General features: G+C 42.9%; 1 protein-coding gene across 2 annotated transcripts in view; it reads right to left on the bottom strand.

Annotated features, from left to right (window-relative positions):
* Positions 1-13,468, bottom strand: part of LOC137384469 (ran GTPase-activating protein 1-like) — a 752,042-nt gene that overhangs the window by 376,007 nt on the left and 362,567 nt on the right. For both annotated transcript variants that reach the window (XM_068058587.1, XM_068058588.1), the window contains exon 3: positions 13,158-13,217. In XM_068058587.1, coding sequence (XP_067914688.1) covers positions 13,158-13,217 — 60 coding nt within the window. The remainder of the gene's footprint in view (positions 1-13,157; positions 13,218-13,468) is intronic.

Here is a 13,468-nt window from a genome sequence, read left to right as displayed (position 1 = left end):
CCTGCAAATGTTTCCTATTCAGATTTTATATACTGTAGAAATGCCAACTGTAAAAATTACCATCCCTGTAAACCAATTATGCTTAAAGGGCCACTGGGTCTACGTTCAGGAGGAAAGCAAAGCCCACAAAGATTGTTTCGCATATCTCTTTATAGACAGAAGATATCTTTATTGGTGCAAAAACCAAATGCTGCCTTGGGAAACCTGCCAAGCAATCTCTGCCGAACACTCTAGACACAGGTAATGCACCTGACAGATCCATTTCAACCAGCTGTCATTCACACTCCCTGCCCTGCTCTGGCATACCAATGCCAACACAGAACCCCAAGTACCTGAAATGAGGTCCAATCGGGACCTTGGTAGGTATTGTCATTCGTGGAAATACTAAAGAATAGTAAATGGACAGAGGCATCTTACGGTAACTGAACGGATGACAAAAGTCCACCCTTCAATGCTCAAGCGGCCATGACACAGCTAGTGGAATGTGATATTGTTGCAGTTTTTTTGGTAAATTTATCAATGTGTTTTTAACATAAAAATCATTGTATTATTTCATAAGAATGCCACAGTTTACTATGAGTCATTGACACAGTTGGCATTGGTACTGACTGCTAATTAGCAACCGGAAGAGAAGATTTTTTTTTAAAAGACAGCAAAATTGGAAATATAAATCCTTATCAGCACCAAATTGGCAGCTAAACTGAAGTCTGGTAGAGAAGGTTTTTTAAAAGCTTTTTAAACAAATTGTTTATTTCAAAGGGTTGTGAATCCAAAAGCTTGGTCAAAGAGGTGAGCTTTAAAGGAAGCAAGGCAATTGGAGGGGCAGTGGGGCAATTGGAGGGGAGGAGAGGTTCAGAGAGTTGCTTGATGGCCACTTTTCATGATGCTGAAACATGCTGCAATTGGTTTGTTGGGATGAGGTCTGTATCTGTAGCTGCTGATTTCATCCATGCCACTATTGGCACTTGTTACCAGGCTCGAGGGGTCAAATGGCCTACTCCTGCTCCTATTTCTTATGGTCGTATGTTCAAAAGTTGCAAACAGGCTTTGAAACAGCAGTACTCATCAACACTTGACAATTAGTGGCTCATATATAAATATCTTAATTTCAAACATTTTGATTTTTTAAATTACAAAACACACAAAATTGAACCCTAGTTTCTGCATTCATCCAATAGAGGTTTATGTTCCCAACATAGTGCTTCCACTGAGGGTGTGCTTGTATGCTATGTACAGTGATTTAACATGCTTCTGGTCCGCACTGAGTAATGGGTGGGGGAAGCACGATTGAATGTTTAGAAACAATGCCACTGCCTCACTCCTTCTACGACTGTAACCTCTGCAATCTTCAGCTCAGCTCCCTCCCTCCATCTGTTGGATTAGTATGAATTCCTACCTCATTTTACCAATCAGGAGCACAGCCTTCAGCCATCAGACACCGCCCAGTCTACAATTCATTCCTAAACCCCTTTCATCTTGCCATATCTTTCTCCCATCCTCAAAAGTCTTCTGCAAATCTACCTCACCAACTCCACCTTCAGTCACTGACATTAACCCTCTCTCCCTATTCCTAATCAGCGTTCAGTCAGTACTGATGCCAATTGTCAGGGTGCTGTCTTTGGGTGACAGGTTACGGGGAAGTTCCGTCTGTCTCTTCTGGCAGACATTATAAAATCAAACGGCGTTATTCAAAGAATAGCAGTTCTCTCTCGGTGTCCTGTACAAAATTTCTCCCTTGCTCAATGCCATTGAGAGAAAAACACATCAACTGCTCGATGGTTAATCTCATTACTGTTTGTGGGAAATAACAACTGCTGCACTTCCCTGGGCTCTGAGGCTTTTCCAAGTGATAGCGCACTCTATAAATGCTATTTATTTGAGTGATGGGAAAATGAACGAATGGTGCATCTTGTGAATGGTTCCTTGGAATTTCTTGCTAAGAATGATCTAAAAATGCAAAGAATCCTCACATTATATAGAACTTAAATGAAGGTCAACTTGCAAAATGCAGGACAAGCAGCACGATATTGATATGCATATACGTGGATTCTGTTTTTTGTGAAAAGTGAATGACTTCCATATATTCATATATAAATAACAGGAAAATGTAATAAAACTGTCTCTTCAACAGGGCCAGGGATCTATAACCTCTTCCAGTTAATTCAGCGTTTCAATGGGCAGTGGAAATTCTAGAGGGTCCCCTTCCAACAGCACAACAGAAAGGGTGATTACAATCGGGAGGGAATTGGAAAATAAATATACATAAAGGGATTGGGAGGGGGAGAGGGGAGCTTGACAAGTATTACTCCATCTGGTAAACAGCAGCTTTCAACTGTGTCCACTGAAACATGTTTTATAAGCCATAGATAATCGAAAATGCGCAGAGCAGCTTTAATTTATTTGAATAGCTTAAATGAAAAAGCAAGGATTTGTCAAGTTTCCATTCTTAACTGCTCTACATAAACAGTCTGCTAAGTCACATGTACTGCCTGTCATAAACACATGGCATTGACATGATACATTGGGGCAGAGTGGAGAACTATTCATTTCAGAAGACTCAGTGACGTCTGCTGTGAAAAGGGATGCCTCACCATAATTTTCAGCTATGTGCATTTGTCGAGCGCCTTTAGTGTAAAAAAAAGTTCCAAGGCATTTCGCGGAAGCGTCATCAAAAATTGGACACTGAATCAAGGATGGAGATATTAGGAAGATGTGACCAAAAGCTTGGTTAAAGAGGTGAGCTTTAAAGAAAGCAAGGCAATTGGAGGGGCAGTGGGGTAATTCTGACCCCCATTATATCTGCACTGTTCTAATCCTATTGAAACTACACAAGTAGTTTCTGAACCATTCCGATCTGAGAATCCATTGCAAAGTTCTGCTTCTCAAAGCTCAAATTCTTGAGTACTTTGGGGACAAAATTCTTTTGCATTTGTAATAGGAAAGTTAAATTGAACATGCCACCAAGAACCCCTCAGGGCAAATACTAAGGAGGTGGCTGAAAATTTAGTGTTGTATTAAAGGTCACACTGTGTGGGTTGAGTTAATACAGGTTGAAAGTGGTTTGTCGGAACCGTACATTTGAGGCACAACCTGTACCTAATTTGCAAAACAGTATTCCAGTAATTAGTGTAAGTGGAATCGCTGGTTGTTAAACAGTACATAATAAAGAGGATGTGCAACAAGATGAAATAAACAGATACAAAAACAATAACAGACCACAGTAGCTTATGAACCTGGTTCACTGATTTCTCATTATTGACCATGACCTTATTTATATTGCATATTCATTGAGGCAACATGATAACAGCTTTTTTTTTTATTGAAGTGAAAGACTCGGCCCCAGAGAACAGGACATCACCAAGGAAGAAGAGAATAAAAGGGAATATGAGATCAATCAAAATGTAATGATTAGGTGATGCCAAGTTTTAAAGGCCTAAAGATTGTAAGAGAAGGAAAGACCGAGATACGTTTTGAGGTCTGGGAAATAATTCATTAGATGGTACAACTGTCTTGATTTGAAGACAGTAAGGATGAGAAGAGGGAGACAGAACATTTGGTATTTAAATAGAGACAATGAACATTCTTTAGCTGCCACAAGACACAGTCAACTAAGTGCACCTATAATATTACTTCAGGTCTAACTCAAGCTGTACTTGTCCAAGCTCTGAAACAGATGCATTGGCACATCATTAATCTGGCCCATAATTCATCAAAGTGCTGGCATGAAGAACTATACAATGCAAGTAAGGCCACCATTAGAGGTTAGAAAGATTTAATGTACAAATAGTTAGGAACTACTTCCCGTGCTGTAAGATTCTAAAGTACTAAACTGTCCAGTTTTGCATACAAAATTAACAGCAGAAGGAACAGGAGAGATAAGTTCAGGAGACACTGGTAAAAGAGTGAGAGACAAGGAAGTTGGTGTTGGGAAGAGAGAGTTTCGAGGCTAGTTTACAGACCTGGTGGCACTGGGTTTGTACCTGTATGTGATCCATTTATGGGACCAAAATGAGCACTGCTTTCTGAAACAATTCACTGCAAAAAGCCCATCACTATTCTGTCCAAGACAAAAAAAGGTGGCATTTCATTTGTGGACCCTTCTTCAAAACCTGGAAATGGTAACACACCACAGAAGCTGCCTGACCTGGGGAAGCATTTCCAGTTTTTGATTCAGATTTGCAGCAACTGTAGTATTTTACTTTTCACTATTCAGCCTGCACGCAGGTTTTAAAAAAAATTCATTCATGGGATGTGGTCATCACTGGCTAGGCCAGCATTTATTGCCCATCCCTAATTGCCCTTGAGAAGGTGGTGGTGAGCTGCCTTCTTGAACTGCTGCAGTCCATGGGAGGTAGGTACACCCACAGTGCTGTTAGGAAGGGAGTTCCAGGATTTTGACCCAGTGACAGTGAAGGAACGGCGATATAGTTCCAAGTCAGGATGGTGTGTGATTTGGAGGGGAACTTGCAGGTGGTGGTGTTCCCATGCATTTGCTGCCCTTGTCCTTCTAGTTGGTAGAGGTCGCAGGTTTGGAAGGTGTTGTCTAAGGAGCCTTGGTGCATTGCTGCAGTGCATCTTGTAGATGGTACACACAGCTGCCACTGTGTGTCAGTGGTGGAGGGAGTGAATGTTTGTGGATGGGGCGCCAATCAAGTGGGCTGCTTTGTCCTGGATGGTGTCGAGCTTCTTGAGTGTTGTTGGAGTTGCAGCCATCCAGGCAAGTGGAGAGTATTCCATCACACTCCTGACTTGTGCCTTGTAGATGGTGGATAGGCTTTGGGGAGTTAGGAGGTGAGTTACTTGCCTCAGGATTCCTAGCCTCTGACCTGCTCTTGTAGCCACGGTATTTATATGGCTACTTCAGTTCAGTTTCTGGTCAATGGTAGCCCCTAGGATGTTGATAGTGGGGAATTCAGCGATGGTAATGCTGTTGAATGTCAAGGGGAGATGGTTAAATTCTCTCTTGTTGGAGATGGTCATTGCCTGGCACTTGTGTGGCGCGAATGTTCCTTGCCACTTATCAGCCCAAGCCTGGATATTGTCCAGGTCTTGCTGCATTTCTACATGGACTGCTTCAGTATCTGAGGAGTCGCGAATGGTGCTGAACATTGTGCAATCATCAACGAACATCCCCACTTCTGACCTTATGATTGAAGGAAGGCCATTGATGAAGCAGCTGAAGATGGTTGGGCCTCGGACGCTACCCTGAGGAACTCCTGCAGTGATGTCCTGAAGCTCAGATGATTGACCTCCAACAACCATAACCACCTTCTTTTGTGCTTGGTATGACTCCAACCAGCAGAGAGTTTTCCCCCTGATTCCCATTGCATTCAGTTTTGCTAGGGCTCCTTGATGCCATATTCAGTCAAATGCTGCCATGATGTCAAGGGCAGTCACTCTCATCTCACCTCTTGAGTTCAGCTCTTTTGTCCATGTTTGAACCAAGGCTGTAATGAGGTCAGGAGCTGAGTGGCCCTGGCGGAACCCAAACTGAGCGTCACTGAGCAGGTTATTGCTAAGCAAGTGCCGCTTGATGGCACTGTTGATGACACCTTCCATCACAATACCGGCGGTATTTGGCCGGTTTGGACTTGTCCTGCTTTTTGTGTACAGGACATACCTGGGCAATTTTCCACATTGTTGTAGCTATACTGGAACAGCTTGACTATGGGTGTGGCAAGTTCTAGAGCACAGGTCTTCAGTGCTATTGCTGGAATATTGTCAGGGCCCATGGATTTTGCAGTGTCCAGTGCCTTCAGTCGTTTCTTGATATCACGCGGAGTGAATCGAATTGGCTGAAGTCTGGCATCTGTGATGCTGGGGACTTCAGGCGGAGGCTGAGATGGATCACCAACTCGGCACTTCTGGCTGAAGATTGTTGCAAATGCTTCAGCCTTATGTTTTGCACTGATGTGCTGGGCTCCCCCATCGTTGAGGATGGGGATATTTGTGGAGCCACCTCCTCCAGTTAGTTGTTTAATTGTCCACCACCATTCACGGCTGGATGTGGCAGGACTGCAGAGCTTAGATCTGATTCATTGGTTATGGGATCGCTTAGCTCTGTCTATCGCATGCTGCTTATGCAGTTTGGCATGCATGTAGTCCTGGGTTGTAGCTTCACCAGATTGATACCTCATTTTGATCTATGCCCGGTGCTGTTCCTGGCTTGCCCTCCTGCACTCATCATTCAACCAGGGTTGGTCCCCTGGCTTGATGGTAATGATAGAGTGGGGGATATGCAGTGCCATGAGGTTACAAATTGTGGTTGAGTACAATTCTGCTGCTGATGGCCCACAGCGCCTCATGGATGCCCAGTTTTGAGATGCTCGATCTGTTCGAAATATATCCCATTTAGCACAGTGGTAGTGCCACACAACACAATGGGGGCTTGGTCTCCACAAGGACTTTGCGGTGGTCACTCCTACCAATACTGTCATGGACAGATGCATCTGCGACAGGCAGATTGGTGACGAGGTCAAGTATATTTTTCCCTCTTGTTGGTTCCCTGACTACCTGCCACAGACCCAGTCTAGCAGCTATGTCCTTTAGGACTCAGCCAGCTTGGTCCGTAGTGGTGCTACCGAGCCACTCTTGGTGATGGACATTGAAGTCCCCCACCCAGAGTACATTCTGTGCCCTTGTTACTCTCAGTGCTTCCTCCAAGTGCTGTTCAACATGGAGGAGTACTGATTCATCAGCTGACAGGAGGTGGTAGGTGGTAGGTGGTAATCAGCAGGACGTTTCCTTGCCCATGTTTGACCTGATGCCATGAGACTTCATGGGGTCTGGCGTCAATGTTGAGGACTCCCAGGGCAACTCCCTCCTGACTGTATACAACTGTGCTGCCACCTTTCCTGATCTGTCTTGCCGGTGGGACAGGACATACCTGGGGATGGTGATGGCAGTGTCTGGGACATTGTCTGTAAGATATGATTCTGTGAGTATGACTATATCAGGCTGTTGCTTGACTAGTCTGTGGGACAGCTCTCCCAACTTTGGCAAAAGCCCCCAGATGTTAGTAAGGAGGACTTTGCAGGGTCGACAGGACTGGGTTTGCCGTTGTCGTTTCCGGTGCCTATGTTGATGCCAGGTGGTCGGTCTGGTTTCATTCCTTATTGACTTCATAGCAGTTAGATACAACTGAGTGGCTTGCTAGGCCATTTAAGAGTCAACCACATTGCTATGGGTCTGGAGCCAGACCAGGTAAGGACAGCAGATTTCCTTCCTTGAAGGACATTAGTGAACCAGATGGGTTTTTACAACAATCGACAATGGTTTCATGGTCATCATTAGCTCATTAGAATAGCTTTTAATTCCAGATTTGTTAATTGAATTCAAATTTCATCTTTTGCCATGCTGGAAGCAAGTGTAAAAAAAAGGAAAATTGGACTTACAGATTGATTCGCCACCTAAAAATCAAACTCTGAGAACAGAGCAATTCACCTTGATATTTCACAGATTTGTGCAGCCACTTATTTTTTTTCGGTGATCCAGTAAATGTTCTGGAGCAGTGACTAAAACACAGTAAATTTTACCCCTTACAACCACAGCTTGCATTTATATAGCACTTTTAAAATAACAAAACGTCCCTAGGCACATCACAGAAGTGATTATCAGACAAAAATTTGATTGAATAATATCAGGAGATATGAGGCCAGGCGTCTAAAAGTTTGATAAAGAGATAAGTTTTAAGGAGCATCTTAAAAGAGGTGAGAGAGGTAGTGAGGTGATGAGGTTTCTGGAGCGAATTCCAGAGCTTAGGGCCTAGGCAGCTGAAGGAATGGCTGCCAATGGTGGAGCTAAGAAAATCGGAGAGTTACAGAGATAGGGAGGGGCAAGGCCATCATGTGGGGGGCCGGGAGGGGTGGGGGGGAAGGGTGGGGGAGGCAAAGGTGCAAAAAAGGATAAGAATTTTAAAATTGAGGCATTGTCAGACCAGGGAACAAGACTGGGAACCAATATGGGTAAGTGAGCACAGAGGTGATGGGTGAACACCAATGCCATATAAAATTACCCCTGCAGTCAATGAGGCTCCTGTTCCAGGAATTCATCCTGCCCTAAGGTCCTTCTGTTCGACCGTCATTATCTCTTTAAATGAATGCATCCAATCAAATAACCAGACTTGCATACACTCTCGGGTTAAGTGGTTACAGGGTATAACTCAAGAAAGATTTGTAGTGTTGTCAGTCTAGTTTGCAATATGTTTAATTAATAAAAAACAAATCTAACAGTCCTTCAGTAACATCCGTTTATTAAATTCTTGCAGCATTCATTCACATTTAAGATGTCTTTTTGCCAAGCAACTGTCTTGTCTCTACACGTATTAAAATCTTTCTTTATATTATTAATTAAATATGTTACGCTCCGATTTACAGTATTCCATCTAAGAATGGGTTTTCTATTGCCAAATGCGCTCTCATCTAAATTACCAGACAACTGAAGATTACCATTTAGATAGGAATCAGCAGGTTCAGCTGATGCATCACTTTCTTGTAATAACAGAAAACAAACTCAGCATCACCTCACAACAGTAACTCTTTACTGAAATCATCATAAAATTAACATGGCACGTAGTTGTACAGTGCCATAGATTTATTTAATTTTCAAAAGAGATTGAATATATATTTGTAAAGGAAAAATTTGCAGGGCTATAGGGAAAGAGTGGGGGAGTGGGACTAACTGAAGAGTCGGTGCAGGCAAGATGGGCTGAATGGCCTCTTTCTGTGCTGTAAGATTCTATGATAGCTCAGTAACAGAGTAAGTCACGAAACAGAATGGCCCATCTATCCCATTGAAGCTTGGCTGTCAGCTGTGGCTCAGTGGGTATCACTCTTGCCTGAGTCAGAACACCATGGGTTCAAATCCCACTCGAGAGACTTTAGCAAGTAATCTAGGCTAATATTTCAATACAGTACCTACCAAAAACCCCTCAGATTTTATCATTTGCATTACTTCCATGCATGTCCTGGATGATTTTACGAAGATGGTGATGCAGGGGGTGAGGGGAGATTCAAAGTAGAAATAAATCAGAGTAATAAATATAGAACTGAGAGTGCTGGAGGTGTGGAAGAGTAGAAGCACATGGCAGGTCAATCAGCATCTGAAAGGATAGGGTGAGCTCATGTTCCAGCTGAGACCCTGCATCAGAACTCATGATGAACAGCTCACCTGAAATGTTGATGTGCTTTGTCTGTAAATATATATTTAATACAAAAGTAACTTCAGAATTTGAGTGCTGGAATGCCCTGCCAGAGACCTGATTTAAGACATAGTTTCTGCTGACCCATGCCCTGGTACTTCACCCTGGAAAAAGACCCTTCCTTTGCCATTCAAACATGCAGCTTGGGGATCAATCAAGGAACAATACCGACCTGTGCCTAATACAGGACACATAAAGCAAGGCTGGATAAATCCCTTGTTTAATCATCTGCGACAAGTCTAATGAAGTCTGTATGTGCCATTATCCATCAAGGCAGGGTAATTGCCGTAGATCCATATTATCTCTGGTCTTGCTCCTTCAGAGTTATTTTATTGCATAAAATAGTCAATTATTTAAAATGAAAACCACAACTTTATTTTCCTGAGCGCTGATTTATTCTCATTAGGGAGGAAACCATTTAACTGGAGGACAGAGGAGTGCCAGTCAGTCTCAGACACTAAAACCAACAGGGTCAGAATGTATCCACTATGAATCCTGCTGGGGTACAATGGGGTATAGTACATAGAAACATGGAAAATAGGAGCAGGAGTAGGCCATTCAGCCCTTCGGGCTTGCTCCGCCATTCAAAAAAAGATCATGGCTGAACGTCTAATTCAGTACTCTGTTCCCGCTTTCTCCCCATATCCCTTGATCCCTTTGGCATTAAGAAATATATATATCTTCTTTTTTGAATATATTTAATGACTTGGCCTCCACTGCCTTCTGCTCTAGAGAATTCCATAGGTTCACCACCCTCTGAGTGAAGAAATATTTCCTCATCTTGGTTCTAAATGGCATACCCTGTATCCTGAGACTGTGACCCCTGGTTCTGGACTCCCCAGCCATCGGGAACATCCTCCCTGCACTTAGCCTGTCTAGTCCTGTTAGAATTTTATAGGTTTCTGTGAGATCCCCTCTCATTATTCTAAACTCTAGTGAATATAGGCCCAGTCGACCCAATCTCTCCTCATTCGTCAATCCTGCGAATCAGCCGAGTAAATCTTCTTTGCACTCCCTCCATGGCAAGAACATAAGGAGACCAAAACTGCACACAATACTCCAGATGTGGTCTCACCAAGGCCTTGTATAACTGCAGTAAGACATCCTTGCTCCTGTACTCAAGTTCTCTTGCAATGAAGGCCAACATACCATTCACCTTCCTAACTGCTTGCTACACCTGAATAAAAGCAAAATACTGCGGATGCTGGAAATCCGAAATAAAAACAAGAAATGCTGGAACCACTCAGCAGGTCTGGCAGCATTTGTGGAAAGAGAAGCAGAGTTAACGTTTCGGGTCAGTGACCCTTCTTTGGAACTGACAAATATTAGAAATGTCATAGGTTATAAGCAAGTGAGGTGGGGGTGGGGCAAGAGATAACAAAGGAGAAGGTGTAGATTGGACAAGGCCACATAGCTGACCAAGAGGTCATGGAGCAAAGGCAAACAATATGTTAATGGTGTGTTGAAAGACAAAGCATTAGTACAGATAAGGTGTTAACGGACTGAAGATTGAACAGCAGCAAGTGCAAACATGAAAACAAAACAGTGGGTAAGCAAACTGAACAAACTAAGATGAAATGAATTAAACATACAAAAAAAAATTGTAAAAAATGTAAAAAAGAAAAAATAACTAAAAATGAAAGTAAAATGGGGGGCTGTCATGCTCTGAAATTATTGAACTCAATGTTCAGTCCGGCAGGCTGTAGTGTGCCTAATCGGTAGATGAGATGCTGTTCCTCAAGCTTGCGTTGATGTTCACTGGAACACTGCAGCAATCCCAGGACAGAGATGTGAGCATGAGAGCAGGGGGGAGTGTTGAAATGGCAAGCAACCGGAAGCTCAGGGTCCTGCTACACCTGAATGCTTGCTTTCAGTGACTGGTGTACAAGGACACTTGCAATTACAATGCAAACTGCCAAAAGGTTAACACATTTGCACTCGTCATCCAATGTGTGGCATTCAGAAGGCTGCTGCACCCATTGGTGACACTGGAAAAATGACTGTGGTTTCTCCATCTTCAGCACAACCTTTTTTGTCATTCTTTCATGGGAGGCAAGGCCAGCATTTATTGCCCATCCCTCATTGCGCTTGAACTGAATGGCATGCTGGGTCATTTCAAAGGGCATTTAAGAGTCAACCACATTGCTGTGGGTCTGGAGTCACATGTAGGCCAGACCAGGTAAGGACAGCAGATTTCCTTCCCGAAAAGACATTAGTGAACCAGATGGGTTTTTACGACAATCGATGACAGTTTCATGGCACCATTACAGAGACTGGCTGTCAATTCCCAATTTTTTATCAATTAATTTAATTTATTAATTAATTGATTTTAAATTCCACCAGCTGCTGTGGTGAGATTTGAACCCGTGTCTCAAGGGCATTAGTCTGGGCCTCTGGACTACTTGTCATGTCCTTCTATTGCAGCGGATGTAACTTATAACTTACCCAGTTTATCTACAGTTTAGATGGCAACCTCTCTTTCCCTCCACCCTACCACAGACCTTCCCTTTTGTTCTTCTTCTCCTCCGCCCTTTCACTTGCTCAAAACCTATTACATTTCTAACTTTTGCCAGTTCTGATAAAAGGTCACAAACCTGAAACGTTAGCTCTGTTTCTCTCTCCACAGATGCTGCCTGACATGCTGAGTATTTCCAGAATTTTTCATTTTTGTTTCAAAGATTAGGCTTCCTTTTTAAGGATACAACAGAATAGTTGGATGTTTTGCACCTTGACTTTCAGAAGGCACTTATCCAAGGTACTACTGGGACACTCTTGGGGTAATTTAGAGATCAGGAAACTGGGAATGTGGTTAGATACTAGGAAATAAAAGACTATAGTAGAAGTTCTAATGACCAGCAGTGGCTAGCAGAGTATGCAAGGTATCAATCATGGCACCTCTGCTGCTGGTAACACGCAAGAATGATCTTGATGAACATATTCAAATTCAAGTGTCTAATTTTGCAGATGATGCCAAGTTGTGTGGAAAATACAAAGTGATCTAAAGAGACTGAACTAAAGAGACTAAAGAGGCAGATACTTTGCAACTGAAGTGTAACGTTGAACGGCATAGTTAAAATAGCAAATGTGATTAGACAATAAATGGAATTTTGATCAGTAAGATAAATCCAGAGAGAACTGGCTGTAATGACTAACCAAATACTGACAGTGTCAGAAGGTAAATAAATTTTTGGTGTGGCCTCCAACAACCACAACCATCTTCCTTTGTGCTCGGTATGACCCTAACCAGGGAAGAGTTTTTCCCCTGACACCCACTCCTTGATGACACACTCAGTCAAATGCTGCCTTGATGTTAAGGGCAGTCACTTTCACCTCACCTCTTGAATTCAGCTCTTTTCTCCATGGTTGGACCAAGGCTGTAATAAGGTCTGGGGCTGAGTGACCCTGGTGGAAACCAAACTGAGCATCTGTGAGCAGGCTTCATCCAGTTTCATTGGAAGAGATGATTTGGGAAGAAAGACATGATTGGAGTTGTTAATATGATGAAGGGAATCAGTAAGTTCGAGATAAAGAGTACTGCAAAAGTAGCATCAGAGAACAGGCCTAATTTATAAGCTTAATACAAAGAGTAATTTCTCCATAGATGAGAAGTGGTCAGATGGAGCCCTGGAGACCTGAATGGCCTTTTCTCGTTGCTACTTCTTATCATTTGAGTGAGCGATTCATTTTTCCTGCACTGCACCATTTAGAAATGATTAAAACCAGTCATTACCATCAACAGAAGCAGCAAAAGACCATTCTCTCAAGGCAGTTACAGAGTAATGACAGCCACAATGAAACGGACAGCTGGGGTCCTTTTATTTCCTTTTCTCCCACTCCCTGGGACTGAAAGCTGGTCTCTGTGAAAGAAGATTCCCCCATCCCTCACCCACCCCCACTTCTCTCGCCAATAATAAATACCGAGTAGCGAGGAAGAGGGAAGTAACAATGACCTACTTACCAGTGCTGGTGGAATCTCACAACGCAGTCGGCCTGTGAACATATCGTTCCAATAAAGCCTCTGTGAAGAGAAAGTAAAATGTAATATCAATACAGTTGTGTGTAAATTAGTTCCTGCCATCTCTGCATGAAAGCATAAGGACTAAAGACATATCAAAGGACTTTCTCCATGTACCAGACTCCAGTAAGAGCTCTGAATGGACATTTTTTGCTGGATTGGTAAATCCTTCTACTTTATTGCAAAGATCCTTTCTACAGGAGACAAACACTACAGCTCTCAACACAGATGCTTAAGAAATGAGGACAAGCTGC

The sequence above is a fragment of the Heterodontus francisci genome, chromosome 26 (genome assembly GCF_036365525.1).
Source record: "Heterodontus francisci isolate sHetFra1 chromosome 26, sHetFra1.hap1, whole genome shotgun sequence".
In the NCBI taxonomy this organism is placed as follows: Eukaryota; Metazoa; Chordata; class Chondrichthyes; order Heterodontiformes; family Heterodontidae; genus Heterodontus; species Heterodontus francisci.
The sequence above is the reverse complement of the archived record's forward strand: the minus strand, read 5'-3'. Positions and strand labels throughout refer to the sequence as shown.